The sequence below is a fragment of the Thamnophis elegans genome, chromosome 14 (assembly GCF_009769535.1).
Source record: "Thamnophis elegans isolate rThaEle1 chromosome 14, rThaEle1.pri, whole genome shotgun sequence".
Taxonomy (NCBI): Eukaryota; Metazoa; Chordata; class Lepidosauria; order Squamata; family Colubridae; genus Thamnophis; species Thamnophis elegans.
The window spans coordinates 47,959,400-47,974,077 of NC_045554.1; the positions used below are offsets into that span (position 1 = coordinate 47,959,400).

At 49.6% G+C, this 14,678-nt stretch overlaps 1 protein-coding gene across 1 annotated transcript in view; it reads right to left on the reverse strand.

The window, feature by feature from the left end:
• SLC7A5 (solute carrier family 7 member 5) overlaps positions 1 to 14,678 on the reverse strand; it is a 31,894-nt gene that overhangs the window by 5,346 nt on the left and 11,870 nt on the right. Inside the window, exons 2-5 of the mRNA XM_032231151.1 lie at positions 13,436 to 13,561; positions 1,261 to 1,366; positions 929 to 973; positions 694 to 817 (exon numbers count right to left, since the gene is read on the reverse strand). Coding sequence (XP_032087042.1) covers positions 694 to 817; positions 929 to 973; positions 1,261 to 1,366; positions 13,436 to 13,561 — 401 coding nt within the window. The remainder of the gene's footprint in view (positions 1 to 693; positions 818 to 928; positions 974 to 1,260; positions 1,367 to 13,435; positions 13,562 to 14,678) is intronic.

Genomic DNA, 14,678 nt, shown 5'->3' on the forward strand with positions numbered 1-14,678 from the left:
GGAAAACTCTTGGGAGCCTTAGGAAAAGGCAGGCGGGACGCCAAGGGAGCTAAACATCATTGAAACCTCGCAGGGAAAATGGGAAACCCTAAAGCTGCTGCCTGTTTGAATTCTGCCCTGCAGTGGGGCTCCCGTGGTTTTCCCACATGGGAGGAGGGAGAATTATATTCCATAGGATTATGGGAGAGGATGGGCAGGGAATACCAAACCCTCAAAAGGGGCCCTTCACATCAGTCAAAGGAAGCTGAGCTCAAGCGGCCCATGGGGGGGAAATGACAAAGTCAGAGAAGCTTCCTTGGTCTTGAGCATCCCTTCCTGAACGATTGTATTTTACCACCCAACGACCAATAAGATCACACAGGTTGGGCCTCCTCCGGGTGCCATCGACCGGACAATGCCGGCTGGCAGCCCCCCGAGGGAGGGCCTTCTCTGTAGCTGCGCCGGCCTTGTGGAATGAGCTACCCGCGGAGATCCATACCCTCACCACTCTCCCGGCCTTCCGTAAAGCCACCAAGACCTGGCTGTTCCGGCAGGCCTGGGGCTGTTGATTAATTTCCAGCCCCACTTGATGGAATGGTGATTTTATTTTAAATAATTGTACTTTTAATATTCTATGTTTTTTGACTTTGTTGTGAGCCGCCCAGAGTCCCTGGGGAGTGGGCGGCATACAAATCTTTAAAGTTGCAAAGTTACCACAGCAACAGCTTCTGACACCAGCATCTCGTTGACCGACAAGGTGGTGAAATAAGCCAGGTTGGTGAGCACGTAGACCAAGGTGACGATGGGAAGTGAAATAATGATGGCCAGAGGGAGGTTTCTGAAAAGAGACAAGAACATCTGGTTTACAGCTTCTTCCGGTTGCTTAGCAGCCCAAAAGTATACAGAGGCCACCTTCTCAGCAACCGTACAAGGTTTCGGGAACTCTCACCTATAAGGGTTAATCATCTCTTCTGTGACAAAATTCAAGTAATTCCTGCAGTTTGAAAGAAGGAAAAAAGATTTTTCAGTTTGCAATACGTAGTTGCGATGGTGGGGCAAGGAGTCATCTTGACTTTGTCGGATGAGAACAACGCGGCAACTTAGCAAAGGCTCTTTGTCTCTCACACAAAAACAGGAGATCCAGAGATCTAAAGATCACAAGGTCTCCTTGCCCTCAGACTCCTTGTTCCCGATGGTAGCAGGTTCTTCCTCATTTGGAACACAGGGGTGGAAACCCAACTTCCACCTGGCCCACAACTCTCGACGACCCTCACAACTCACCATCCTCCGTAGGCGAAGAGGCCGCTGTACAAGGCCAGGACGATGTTGCCCACACCTGTTTTGGTGCCCTCAAAGGAAGATTCGGGCTTGAGGTTCATGACATCACCTGTGGGAGGGAAGGAAGGTGAGCCAAGGTAAGCGGCTGAGCCTTTCCCCTTCCTCCTGCAAAGGGGCTGGGAAGGTGGAAAACGACGGGAAACGAAATGTGTTACAACTGCCCTTAATTGGAATGGAAGGAAAATTTCTCCTGAAATTGACGAGCCCTGGAACTGCGGTTGCCATATGCACAGCGAAGGGCCAAGGTTTAATAGGTAGCTGGACCTTTGGTATTGCATACATCCCAAGACACAATTCGAAATGAAAACATGCACAAAGGATGAGCCTCTAATTCAGGGGTCCCCAAACTTGGCAACTTTATGACCCGTGGACTTCATCTCCCAGAAATCTCCATCCAGCATAATTTACTCTCTTGTAATCCCTTCCTCTGCAATCTCTCCACTTAGATCAGAGGTCTTCAAACTTGGCAACTTTAAGACTCGTGGACTTCAACTCCCAGAATCCTCCAGCCAGCATAACTTACTCTCTTGTAATCCCTTCCTCTGCAGTCTCTCCACTTAGATCAGAGGTCTCCAAACTTTGCAACTTTAAGACGTGTGGACTTCAACTCCCAGAATTCTCCAGCCAGCATAACTTACTCTCTTGCAATCCCTTCCTCTGCAACCTCTCCACGTAGATCAGAGGTCTTCAAACTTGGCAACTTTAAGACTTGTGGATTTCAACTCCCAGAATCCTCCAGCCAGCATAACTTACTCTCTTGCAATCCCTTCCTCTGCAATCTCTCCACTTAGACCAGAGGTCTTCAAACTTGGCAACTTTAAGACTTGTGGACTTCAACTCCCAGACTTCTCCAGCCAGCTTCTGGGAGTTGAAGTCCACAAGTCTTAAAGTTGCCAAGTTTAAAGACCTCTGATCTAATTGCTCGCTGGTCGCTTGCTGAAAAAGACACGAAAACGGTTCTGAGCATCACACCCTATGGGACTCGAAGTAAATCCGAGCGGTGTTTCCCTCGGAGTGCCCCTGCGTGCATTGGGAGCAGCCCCTCACTCTGGATCTGAAATCAAAAACAGCGGAAGCAGCCCAGGAAAACACGGAGAAGGGAAGCTGGGCTTACAATGGCTGGGTTTTTCATTTCTTTCAAGATGCTGACAGTGTTTATTTTACTTGCAAGGAAACTTTGGCTGAAGCAGGATTTTGTCTCTTTTGATCTGAAGGCCATGCGGTTGTCCTAGCAGAGGGGGTGGGCTGGGGTGTTATATGCCTGGCCCTCCTCCAAGGAAAGAGGCCTCAGGTAGGGAGGGGGAGTTGGCTTGGCCACCCCTCAACTACCTGCCTCTCCAGCGAGTCCATCACATGCCTTCTGCAGCGCCAACTGTCAAGACTGCAGCCATCTTTTCTTTTGGATCTCAGGCCTGCCACACTTTCTATTATTCTACTATGCATTTTCTATGGTGGGAAAATGGGAGGGTAGGATTGTATGGAGTTAGATGCTATGCAGCCATAACAACATTCTTTCTAGAAAGCCAAGGTCATCCTTTGTCTCTGCACCTCTGCAACTGACTGAAACTGGATGGGTGGAAGCTGCCAGCATGGCAGGGGAAGACTGGACCGTGGGATGGACTTGTGGGTGCTGGGGACAGGATCTTGAACTTTCAACTGGGTGGGGAAAACCGGGAAGCTTTCAGATTTGGGTTTTCTCAGATGTGCCAACATGGTTCTCTTCATAAATTGGAACTTTGAGGAATCCTTTGCCTTGGACTCTGATTTAATTTTGGATGCTATTTGGAATCCTGACACCAACAGTCTTCTGCTAATATAGACACACAACCAGATATCCAGAAGCTCCCTGGGGACTCCACAACTGATGCCCGAATGGCCCATTCTGCCCGGCTCAGCTTTTTCTTTGGCTTCCCCTCTTCCCTAAAATTAAGCAAACCAGATTTGACAAGATCCATCCCGCCTGTAATGATTAAGTGGCCAAAAATGCAGCCAGTGGCAACATGCCCTTTTAATGAGAATATGGAGGTATTTAGGGAGAGGAGAATAAAAATAGCGCTGCTGTCCTAGTTCATGCCCGGGAGACTCATTATTAGATCGCATCTGTACAAGTCGGCCGAAAGAGGCTATTAAGGGAGATGATTGAAGGCGGCGTGGAGAGAGCCACAAGGGCGGTTGAGGGAACCTGCAAGATGAAAGAAAACCAGGGGAAGTTCAAAGGCTCCATCTGAAATTGGGGTGGAATGTAGTCTGGATTCCCAGGAGGGAGGGGCTGCCTCCCAGAGGGCAAAGAGGCAACAGAGCTTGCAAAGTCTGGTAGGCAGGAGGAGGGTGAAGACGGCCCCTCCCTAGCAGTTCACAGGCTGTAGTTATGCAGATAGTAGTCTGTCAAGGGTCCGTCTGCAGACGAACGACAATAAGGAAACAACACAGGCACAACTGCACTGTGTCATTCTTGGTATGCCAGGCCTGCAGCCATCTTTTCTTTTGGGTCTTTGGCCTGCCCACACTTTCTATTATTCTGCTATGCATTTTCTATTGTGGGAAAATGGGAGAGAGGATTGTACGGAGTTAGATGATATGTAGCCATAACAACATTCTTTCTAGAAAGCCAAGGTCACCCTTTGTCTTTGCACCTCTGCATCTGATTGGAACTGAATGGGTGGAAGCTGCCAGCATGGCAGGGGAAGACTGGACCGTGGGATGGACTTGTGGGTGTTGGGGACAAGATCTTGAACTTTCAACTGGGTGGGGGAAAACCGGGGAGCTTTCAGATTTGGGGTTTCCCAGATGTGCCAACATGGCTCTCTTCACAAATTTGAATTTTGAGCAATACTTTTGCCTTGGACTCTGATTTACTTTTGGATAATATTTGGAACCCTGACACTTGGTTCTTGGGACCTGGAAGAAATGCCTTCGTGGTCGATGCTAAGCAGCTCTCCATGTGTCCAATTTTCACCCAAGGATGCTAAGTGCGTGGACTGAGGATCCAGATTTGAGTCCAGGCAGATCTTCAGTGGGAGAGTTTCAAGATTAGCTCTTCCCCACCTGGGAACATCCCTCCAAACAATGTGGGGCCAACCTTGCAAGAAGAGTGACAGAGATAATGTATCTCGGTCACTCTTCCCTCCAGAAGATGCTCACAGGCCAGGCCAGGTAAGCAAAGAGCAATTCGGAGCAGATTCCTGGGTGACTGGCACATGGGACAAAGCTGGCACATGCGTCCTCATCAGCATAGACCCTGCCAGGCCGTTGGTGTGAAAGAAAGCAGAGCAGGATAAGCATCCTAGGCCCCCTTAGACGTTGCGGGTGACAACTCCACAAGTGGAAGCTGCTGGGAGTTGAAGCCCACAGTAACCGAGAACGTCTGGGCTGGTCCACCACCACCACCACCACTCAAGGAGTCCAGAAGATCCTTTCCTGGTCCCCCATTAGCAGAAGCTGCCCGAGTGGCACCGTTTGCCTTTTTCTCCAACCCTCCGTGCCATCCAGATGAATGGCACAGCACACCCCATTCATGTAAGGGCAGGAAAACGGGCATTTCTCCATTTATGGGGCAATACAAAGCTTTCCCCACGCACTTCCCTACAGAAAGGGTGTGGCGAGCGAAGCTGGACAAGTAGACACCCATGGGGACTCTTTATTCCCCTCGCCGAGGCCAGGACCACAACTATAATGGGAGGGGCCCCCCAGGGCTCCGTCTCTGCTGAGCTAACCACAAAGTCTTCACTCAGCTTGGAAGCCCACAGGATTTGCACAAGGCTGGCAAAGGCCCTCGGGAGACTCTGGCCGCCGCTTCCTGGATTCCCACGGATTAAGGTGGGGCTGCCCCGCCCGGCGCAAGAGAGAGGCTCCTCTTCCCACCGCTACCCCTGTCCTGGGCTCCAAGAGGCATCTTCCAGGTGGAATGAGCCCCCCGCCCTCCTTTGCCAGTGCCCAACGCGAGCCGTACCAGGGGTTTACTCCGCCTCGGCTGGGTTTGCTGAATAAATGCAGGCGAGAAAAGGTTTTGTGTCGTTTCTCCCAGCTTGCCAAGGTGGCTTTTGGGATTCAGCTGGGAAGAAACGCAGAACTGGCCTTGGGGCAGAGAAGGAAGCAGGGGGGGGGGGGAGAAACGGGGGACGGACAATCCCATCGTGATCTCTTTGAGCGTAAAACCAGCCAGAGAAACCTGGACTGGGCTTTTGAGATCCTGTTTTTTTTCCCTATCCAGCAGTGATGAAAAACAACTCTGGGAAAGCCCCAACATTTGGACAAGGGACGAAGATGCAAAGGTCTCAAAGGTGCTTCACACACAGCCCCCCCCCCCCCCAGTTTTCTTTTCCAAAAGGCCACTGGACTTTCTTTTCTTTGAAAATGTTTTGCTTCTCATCCGAGGAGCTTCTCCAGTTCTGACTGGAGGGGAATGGAAGATAGAACTGAAGAAGCTTCTTGGATGAGAAGCAAAACATTTTCAAGGGGGGGGGAAGCACTATTGAATTGAATTGAATTGAATTGATTATATTTCTATGCCGCCCTTTTCCCCAAAGGGGACTCAGGGCGGCTCACAACCCAAGTCAAGGTGGGGGGGGGGGTACAAATAAGGAATAAAAAAGACGAACAGAACAATACACAATTTAAAAGCACACAACAACCATAGCATTCGAGGGTGGACAAAAGCTCATTAGCCCCAGGCCTGTCGGAACAGCCAGGTTTTAAGGGCTTTGCGGAAGGGTGAACAGGGTGATGGAAGAGCTAGCCAGCTCCTTACAATCCTGCCCCTATAGCCCAGGGGTCTCCAACCGTGGCAACTTTTAAGACTTGTGGACTTCAACTCCCAGAATACCCCAGCCAGTGGTTTCTATGTGATTTTTGTTTCCCTCCAGAGCTAACACCTTTTCTGCAGGAGGGCCGAATGTCAGCCCCTTTAATATATCGCTTGCTTGCTATCGGCTGCCATAGTAACAGGGGGAGGGGGCTTCTGTATTTGGGAGGGGGAATCATGCTGGAGGAGTCGGCTGCCATAGTAACAGGGGGAGGGGGCTTCTGTATTTGGGAGGGGGAATCATGCTGGAGGAGATGTCTCGAAAAGAAGAGGGAGTTTTGTTCGCACCGTCTTTCGCGCGTGCTGAATGGACTTGTTTAGATTTAGTCAAGGTCAGCCGTCTCTGCATACCAGATGGATGAAGCCACCTGAAGATGCACCCCACATGACACCCTCGGAGGCTGGAGATTGGACATTCAGCTTGGGGTTATTGGGGGAGGGATTTGAGTAAACGTTTGATGTGTACAATTTCGCGGCTTTAGCCTCAGATCTTGCTCAGAATAGCTCAGCAATGCTGGCTGAGGAATTCTGGGAGTTGAAGTCCACAAGTCTTAAAGTTGCCACAGTTGGAGACTCCTGTTCTAAGCGGATACACATAACCAAGCTTTCAGCATTTCATAGGGCTGGAGCCAATGGGACTCCCTGTATGCTATCATCAAGATGCAAAACAAATTAAGACCATTCCTCTCCTGCAACCTCAGACGGTTTGACTCAGATGTGTTTTTCCAGCCAACCGGTTCTACACGGGTCTCTCTTAAAGCTACTTTCAAGGATTCAAACAGCCTGCCCTGTTCTGCAGCGGCTTCCCCAAGCAGACCGTTTTAAGGTGGGGAGAGAGAGACGCGGAGCTATGATTCCGCAACGTTCCCTCCTCTAAATGGGATTTGCATGGGTCCCAGAGAATTTCCCTGGAAGCGGAAGACAAATTGTCTACGTTCCGGCATGCAGGCAGACAGGAAAAATAAATAAAGTATTATTCTCTTTCTGGGAAGGAAAAGCAGTTCGGCAACTTCTGACGTGTCCTCGCGTGGCCTGACATCCGTTTCAGGAAGAGAAGGGGGGGTTTCCCCCTGCAATGTGCGGCTGGCGGCTGATGAAAACCCCATCTCTACAGGGGGGAGGGCGCATTGCAAGAGCCACGTAAAAGCACTGAGCTAACTCGTCCAGAACGCAGCCGCGCGAGCGATTGTGGGTGCACCTCGGTACACCCACGTTACACCTATCCTCCGCGAGCTGCACTGGTTACCGATCGGTCTCCGGATGCGCTTCAAGGTGCTAGTCGCCACTTATAAAGCCCTTCATGGTATTGGACCTGGGTACTTGAGAGACCGCCTGCTGCCAATTACCTCCCACAGACCCATTAGATCTCACAGGGTCGGCCTCCTCCGGGTTCCGTCCACCAGCCAATGCCACCTGGCTACTACCCGGGGGAGGGCCTTCTCTATGGCAGCTCCGGCCCTCTGGAATGAACTCCCCGCAGGGATTCGGACCCTCACCTCTCTCCAGGGCTTCCGAAAAGCCAAGTCAAAACCTGGCTTTGCCGGCAGGCCTGGGGGTGATGAGTTCCCTCCCCTCTCGACTTGTATGGTTGTGCGACTGTTGCTTATTTTTACTATTTGTATTTTGTCTTTTATGTTCCCCCTTTTTTTCCCCCTTGAATTGTTCGCCGCCCTGAGTCCTCCCGGAGAAGGGCGGCATACAAATAATAAAATACAAAATACAATACAATAAAAGCAGGGCTGGATTGGGGGGGGGGCACGGTGTGAGAGGGGTATCTTTGTTCCAAGCCAAATTCCGGATGCCAATGCCTCTCTTCATGCTTTCCCACAAAGCTCCATTTTGAGGTCACTCATCCATGAGCATCTTGTCTTTTGGCCTTACAAAGATGCCCCCATCTGGCTTATGGAAGCGTAGACCCTCCCAAAACGCCCCCCCCCATGGCAGTTGAGGAAGGATTTCAACCTCTGTCCCGGCCCGCAAGAGTTGGGACCCTAATGTTGCAGCCTGGAGACTACACAAACCAGTGTGTTTTTCCAAATTTGGCAACCCTAAGATCTGTGGACTTCAGCCGCCGTTCCCTAAAATTACGCAAATCACAGAATTTGGATGAAAGACTCAGGAAACCCTCAAGGCTGTAGACTAGACTGATAATTATAGCAATAGCAGTTAGACTTATATACCGCTTCATAGGGCTTTCAGCCCTCTCTAAGCGGTTTACAGAGTCAGCATATTGCCCCCAACAACAATCCGGGTCCTCATTTCACCCACCTCGGAAGGATGGAAGGCTGAGTCAACCCTGAGCCGGTGAGATTAGAACCGCCGAACTGCAGATAACAGTCAGCTGAAGTGGCCTGCAGTACTGCATCCTAACCACTGAGCCACCTCGGCTCTTGGGGTGGGGGGAATCCCAGAAGAAGCCGTAAAGCAGAGGTCTCCAAACTAGGCAATTTTAAAGACTTGTGGAGTTCAACTCCCATAATTCCCCAGCTACCCCACCAATTCTGGGAGTTGAAGTCCACAAGTCTTAAAGTTGCCAAGTTTGGAGAGCCCTGCCATAAAGCACTGCTGGGTTACTCCAAAAACTCTAGGTGGACTAACCCCTAAGGTTGAGCTTGATGCAAGGAGACTTTGCCCTAAGTTCTCCAGGTCTAAGCTGGGTTGTGAGACAGAAAACTGAGCGCGGGGGTCTTCCAGAGGCCATGCAAACAGCATTCACAATAGAAAGAGAAGAAACAGAGGAAGGAAGGAAGGAAGGAGATAGGAAGGAAGGAAGGAAGGAAGGAAGGAAGGAAGGAAGGAAGGGAGATAGGAAGGAAGGAGGGAGGGAAGGAGGGCGGGAAGGAAGGAAATAGGAAGGAAGGAAGGAAGGAAGGAAGGAAGGGATAGGAAGGAAGGAGGGAGGGAAGGAAGGAGATAGGAAGGAAGGAAGGGATAGGAAGGAAGGAGGGAGGGAAGGAAGGAGGGAAGGAAGGATATAGGAAGGAAGAAAAGAAGGAGGAAAGGAGGGAAGAAAGGAAGGAGAAATATTCTACAAGGACAAGGATCTGCTATTCCTTTCTTTTTAAACAATCATGTCTTAGATCGATCTAAAGGGTTTCACTCCCACCTTAATTCTTCCCCACAAAAGGAAACTTTCTTTCTTCCCAAAGTTTCCTACCCTGCTTATCTGCTCATCGCTAAGTCAAAAAAAAAGAAGAAAAGCTTGAGGAGCCATTTATGGCAATGGCAAGACATTCTCTGGAGTTTTGTGTCACGAGGTCTTCCCCGTGAAGAGAGAAGCAGCACAATTAACAAAGTTAGCTTTATTCTTTAAAGAATAAATATAGAGAAAGAATAAAGCCTCCGGACTTCCTGTAGAAATCTTAATTGCTCCGTCTGGCTCTCCTGAGTCTCCCTGTTCCAGCCTGAGAGACCCCGTTTTTTACATAGTCCCATATCCATCCATCCACTCACCCATCAATCTAGCCATCCACCTATTCATCCATCCATCCATCCATTCACCCACCCATCTATTCATCAGTTCAGAGCTACAATGAACCCTGAATCCTTCTGAGGAACTGAACTGTAGCTCAGTTTTGTCCATTTTTTGGTCTAAAAGAAATAAAATATGTTAATTGGAAAAGGTGGTAGCCAACTCCTGCTAATTTTTGTGACCCACAAGAAGCTTGTAGGTAGAGAGTAGAGGAGATGACTTTAACGGAAGAGCCACAATCTAAGCCGTTTTCCTAAAAGAGTTGAACCTTCAAAGGTGCTTCTGGATTTAATCTTGAACTGGGGCTTTCGATGCAGGGGAAAAAGCCGGAGTCACTGAATAGCAATAGCAGTTAGACTTATCTACCGCTTCCTAGGGCTTTCAGCCCTCTCTAAGCGGTTTACAGAGTCAGCATCCTGCCCCGAACAACAATCCGGGTTCTCATTTCACCCACCTCGGAAGGATGGAAGGCTGAGTCAACCTTGAGCCGGTGAGATTAGAACCGCTGAACTGCAGATAACAGTCAGCTGAAGTGACCTGCAGTACTGCACCCTAACCACTGCGCCACCTCGGCTCTTATATACCGCTTCATAGGGCTTTCAGCCCTCTCTAAGCGGTTTACAGAGTCAGCATATCGCCCCCAACAACAATCCGGGTCCTCATTTTACCCACCTCGGAAGGATGGAAGGCTGAGTCAACCTTGAGCCAGTGAGATTTGAACAGCCGAACTGTAGTCAGCTGAAGTAGCCTGCAGTGCTGCATTTAACCACTGCACCACCTCGGCTCTGAAATGACACCCGGTGATGGGTTTACAAAAAAAGAAATGCCCCCCCCCCCAAAAAAAAACACACATCGAGTCACTTTAGACTTCAAACAAGGGAACCTGTTCAAAACAAGAGCTTTGGAGATAAGGAAACCGAAGAGGAATGCAACAGGGGCCAGACTACTCCGAAATATCAGGGTTTACTCAATTGCACAATGGCAGAAACTCCAAGGAGAATGTTTACCACAGGTCAGGAAGAAAATACGACCGAATGGAAGGCTATTTGAAAAACGGAGATTTCCTTTAAAATATAGACGTCTTGTCTAAATAAAGAGAGGAATGAAAAGGAATATGACCTTAGGCGAAGGGTGGAGGGGGTGGATTAAGAAATAGGACTGCAAAATGAGATCTTGAAGAGCATTTTCCTTAACAATACTGTAAAAGCAAGGATTGAAATCGTCTTGGATCGGAATTAGGAATCTGGTGAAGGGATAAAAAGAGAGAGTTGTGGTCTGCCGGCGGCCTGCGGAGCTGGCCACGGAGTCGGACAGCGAGGAGGGTGGGGAGCAATAGCAATAGCAATAGTTAGGCTTATCTACCGCTTCATAGGGCTTTCAGCCCTCTCTAAGCGGTTTACAGAGTCAGCATATCGCCCCCAACAACAATCCGGGTCCTCATTTCACCCACCTCGGAAGGATGGAAGGCTGAGTCAACCTTGAGCCTGGTGGGATTTGAACAGCCAAACTGCTGAACTGCAGTCAGCTGAAGTAGCCTGCAGTGCTGCATTTAACCACTGTGCCACCTCGGCGGAGGAACATGGGCCGGTCCTGGAGTCTGGGGAAGGCTCGGACAAGGGTTCTGGGTCATCTGGGAGTTATGTGCTACCTCCGGAGTCTTACATCAATGAAGCAGAAGAGCAATGGGAGCCTGTTCCCAGCGCGCGCGTGCACAGAGCTGCCAGAAGGCAAGAGCATTTAAGACAAAAGGGGCAACTTGGGAGTAAGGCTTGGAGAAGATTGGCCCCCTTTCGTAAGACATAAAAGAGGATCAACCGGATGTGAGCTTTTGCAGGAAGCAACTTAGTTCGTTCTGGTCGGTTTAAACTCTGAAGCTTCGTTTTGACTCTGTGCTCCGTTTGGCCTTGCAAATCTAATTGGCAAGTAGGTCCCTGGCAGCGTTTCAAGGGAGATGAAGATGGGTGCTTATCAGCCTTAACCTGAAAGACTTTGACAGACTTCTTTCAGACTCTTTACAAACTATTTGGGACTCATTACGGGCTGTGAATGAATATAATTCACAGCCATTTAAATAAAAAAAGGACTTTTGGGACTAAGCGTGTGATTTTTTACTGTTTCAGGAATCCTAGGTCAGAACAGGGAGTTACAGATATCCTGTCCAACCTTGGGAACTTTAAGACTTGTGGACTTCAACTCCCAGAATACCCCAGCCAGCGTCGCGACGCTGGCTGGGGAATTCTGGGAGTTGAAGTCCACAAGTCTTAAAGTTCTCAACGATGGACACCCCCGGTCCTAAAGGAAGATGGCAGAGTGTGTTTTCCTCCATTTTATGACCTTTCTTGCCACAGTCGTTAAGTGAATCTGGCTTCCCCACTGGTCAGAAGATGGCAATAAGTGGACTCCAAGAATGATTTTTGAGTTCCTTCATCAACCGAAGTGGCTAGACAGAATCTAATCTGACCCTTAACTTTTCAGGAAACAAGAGAAGGGCTTTGGGGCAACTGAAAAGAAAATAATAACCCCCTACCCACCCACCCACCCACCCCTACAGCATGAAATCAAAGCTGTCCGAAGAACGCTTCATTTCAAACTTCGGCCGGTGTTTTTAGAAGGAGCTAGAGGAAATAACCGGGCTACGAACCAAGAATGCCAGCTATTCCTTCCGCCATTAGCAGCTGTCGCTTCTTGCCACAAGGAGCAAGTTGACCTTAGGGGCTATTTGCTGAGTCACTGGGGGTCCCACAACACTGGCTTAGCACTCCTTCCAAGAAAGGTTTTTCCAGATATATGTGTATATTTTTATATAAGTTGCTCTCGTAAGCGAGATTGTCTCTAAATCCAACAAACAAACAAACAATAGCAATAGCAATAGACTTACATACCGCTTCATAGGGCTTTCAGCCCTCTCTAAGCGGTTTACAGAGAGTCAGCATATTGCCCCCAACAATCTGGGTCCTCATTTTACCCACCTCGGAAGGATGGAAGGCTGAGTCAACCCTGAGCCGGTGAGATTTGAACCGCTGAACTGCTGATCTAGCAGTAGCCTGCAGTGCTGCATTTAACCACTGCGCCACCTTGGCTCAAACAGAAAACAGAACTACGGGGAGCCTTCCACTTCCGATCAGAACTGAGCCCGAAGCCTCCGTCTTTAAACGAGACACTTAAGTGTGTTTTGCCCCACTTTGTGACCTTTCTTGCCACAGTGGTTAAGCTGTTACGCTGCCGAGTGAATCCGGCTTCCCTCTGGGCTTCGCTGGTTCAGAAGGTCGAAAAAGGGGACTACATGACGGCAACCGTCATAAGTACATGCCAGTTGCCAAAGCCTCCGAATTTGAGCCAAGATGGCGCAGTGGTTAGGGTGCAGTACTGCAGGCCACTTCAGCCGACTGTTATCTGCAGTTCGGCTGTTCAAATCTCACCGGCTCAAGGTTGACTCAGCCTTCCATCCTTCCGAGGTGGGTGAAATGAGGACCCGGATTGTTGTTGGGGGCGATATGCTGACTCTGTAAACCGCTTAGAGAGGGCTGAAAGCCCTATGAAGCGGGATATAAGTCTCACTGCTATTGCTATTTGGATCAGCTGCCCGTGGGGATTCCTCAACCGTCGTAAGTGTGAAAAATAAGCTCCTCTTTTTCCAGTGCCATGGGAATTTCCAGCAGTCACTAAACAAATGATCAGAAGTTGGGGGCAACTTGTAGGCTTCTGCTCGAAGGCACGAGGCTTTGATTGTTCACGAAGACTTTTTTCCTACTTTCTGGCTGGGAGGACGAGGAGGCTGTGCAGCTCCTTAAAATGAATCCCAAACTTTCTGCCCCACTCCCACCCTTCGGAGAGGAGATACGTACCCTTCCCCAGCTGCACGAAGCCGAGAGTGATGATCAAGGCCAGGGCCAGCAGCTTGGCGGCGGCGAAGGCATCTTGCACACGAGTAGCCGCCTTCACGCTGTAGCAGTTGACCGCCGTGAGCAACACTGGAGAGAAACACACACCAGAAAAAGCAACGGGTAAGTAAACCTGCGGGCATTTTTTTTCCTCTTCCGAAAACGGCTCGGGAGCTGAAGGCCAAAAGTTCACACCAAGTAATCCCGCTCGCTTAATATGATTATTCCCCATGTAATTAACAGCTTATCATAATTCACGCACACAGGAAGGAACTACAAGGGATCATGGAGGGACCCAACCCAAGGGAACTTCTTAAGTCAGCCGAAAGACCCAGCAGCCCCAGATGAAAAAAAAAAACAGTCATCTACAACACGTAGTAGGGCAAGGACTGTAGTAGCCCCTGTGTAGGGGAGAGAGGCGGAAGACTGGCAGAGGGCATCCCTGACCACAGAAGGCAGAAGACGTGATGGAAACTTCTTAATTGCATAACGTGTGGACAGACTACCATACTTTCAACCAGGAAACTCCGAGCTAAATCCAGCAATGCGGAGAATTCCTGGAAGCTTGGCATTCAGATAAACCAGCCTTCAACAGATAAACTGCATTCAGACACCGTTCAGAAGTTAAGGAGGAGGAAACAAAAAACGCCAAAACGTATCCTCTCCAGCAACCAATAGTGAGATAAGCAGGGATTAATACTAGACAAACCACTCGGGCAGAAAGCAATAATCGAAGGACTACCAAGGTGAAAACTGCAGCTCACCAATACAAGTAGGGGAAGCCACTGTAGATAAACAGGGAAGAAACCCTACACTCAGCAGCACCGGGTGGTGTTATCTAGCAGGGTAATGAAACGTCTGCAAGGCAGCCGCCAAGCTCAGCGAGCACCACAGATTGCATCCTTTTGTGTATTGATACATGTACTGTATGTGGAAGATTCTGGTGGCACCTCCTCTGTCCAAGCAAACTTGGGTGAGCTTCTGCCTTTGAGGAGAAGGCTCAATTCCACACTTTTGCCCCAGATGTGCCCGATTGCTCCTTGTGCCCTCCATCTGGTCTGCTACCCTTGGCTGTGTCTCTAACGCGGCCTTTTAAGGCTGCAGGGGAAAGGACCGGATCATCCTGATTGATTGATTTGCTTTTTTAAATAAACTGGGCTTTCTCTCCCGCCCTGCTCCCTATGAGCCGTTGTTCTGCGTCCCACAC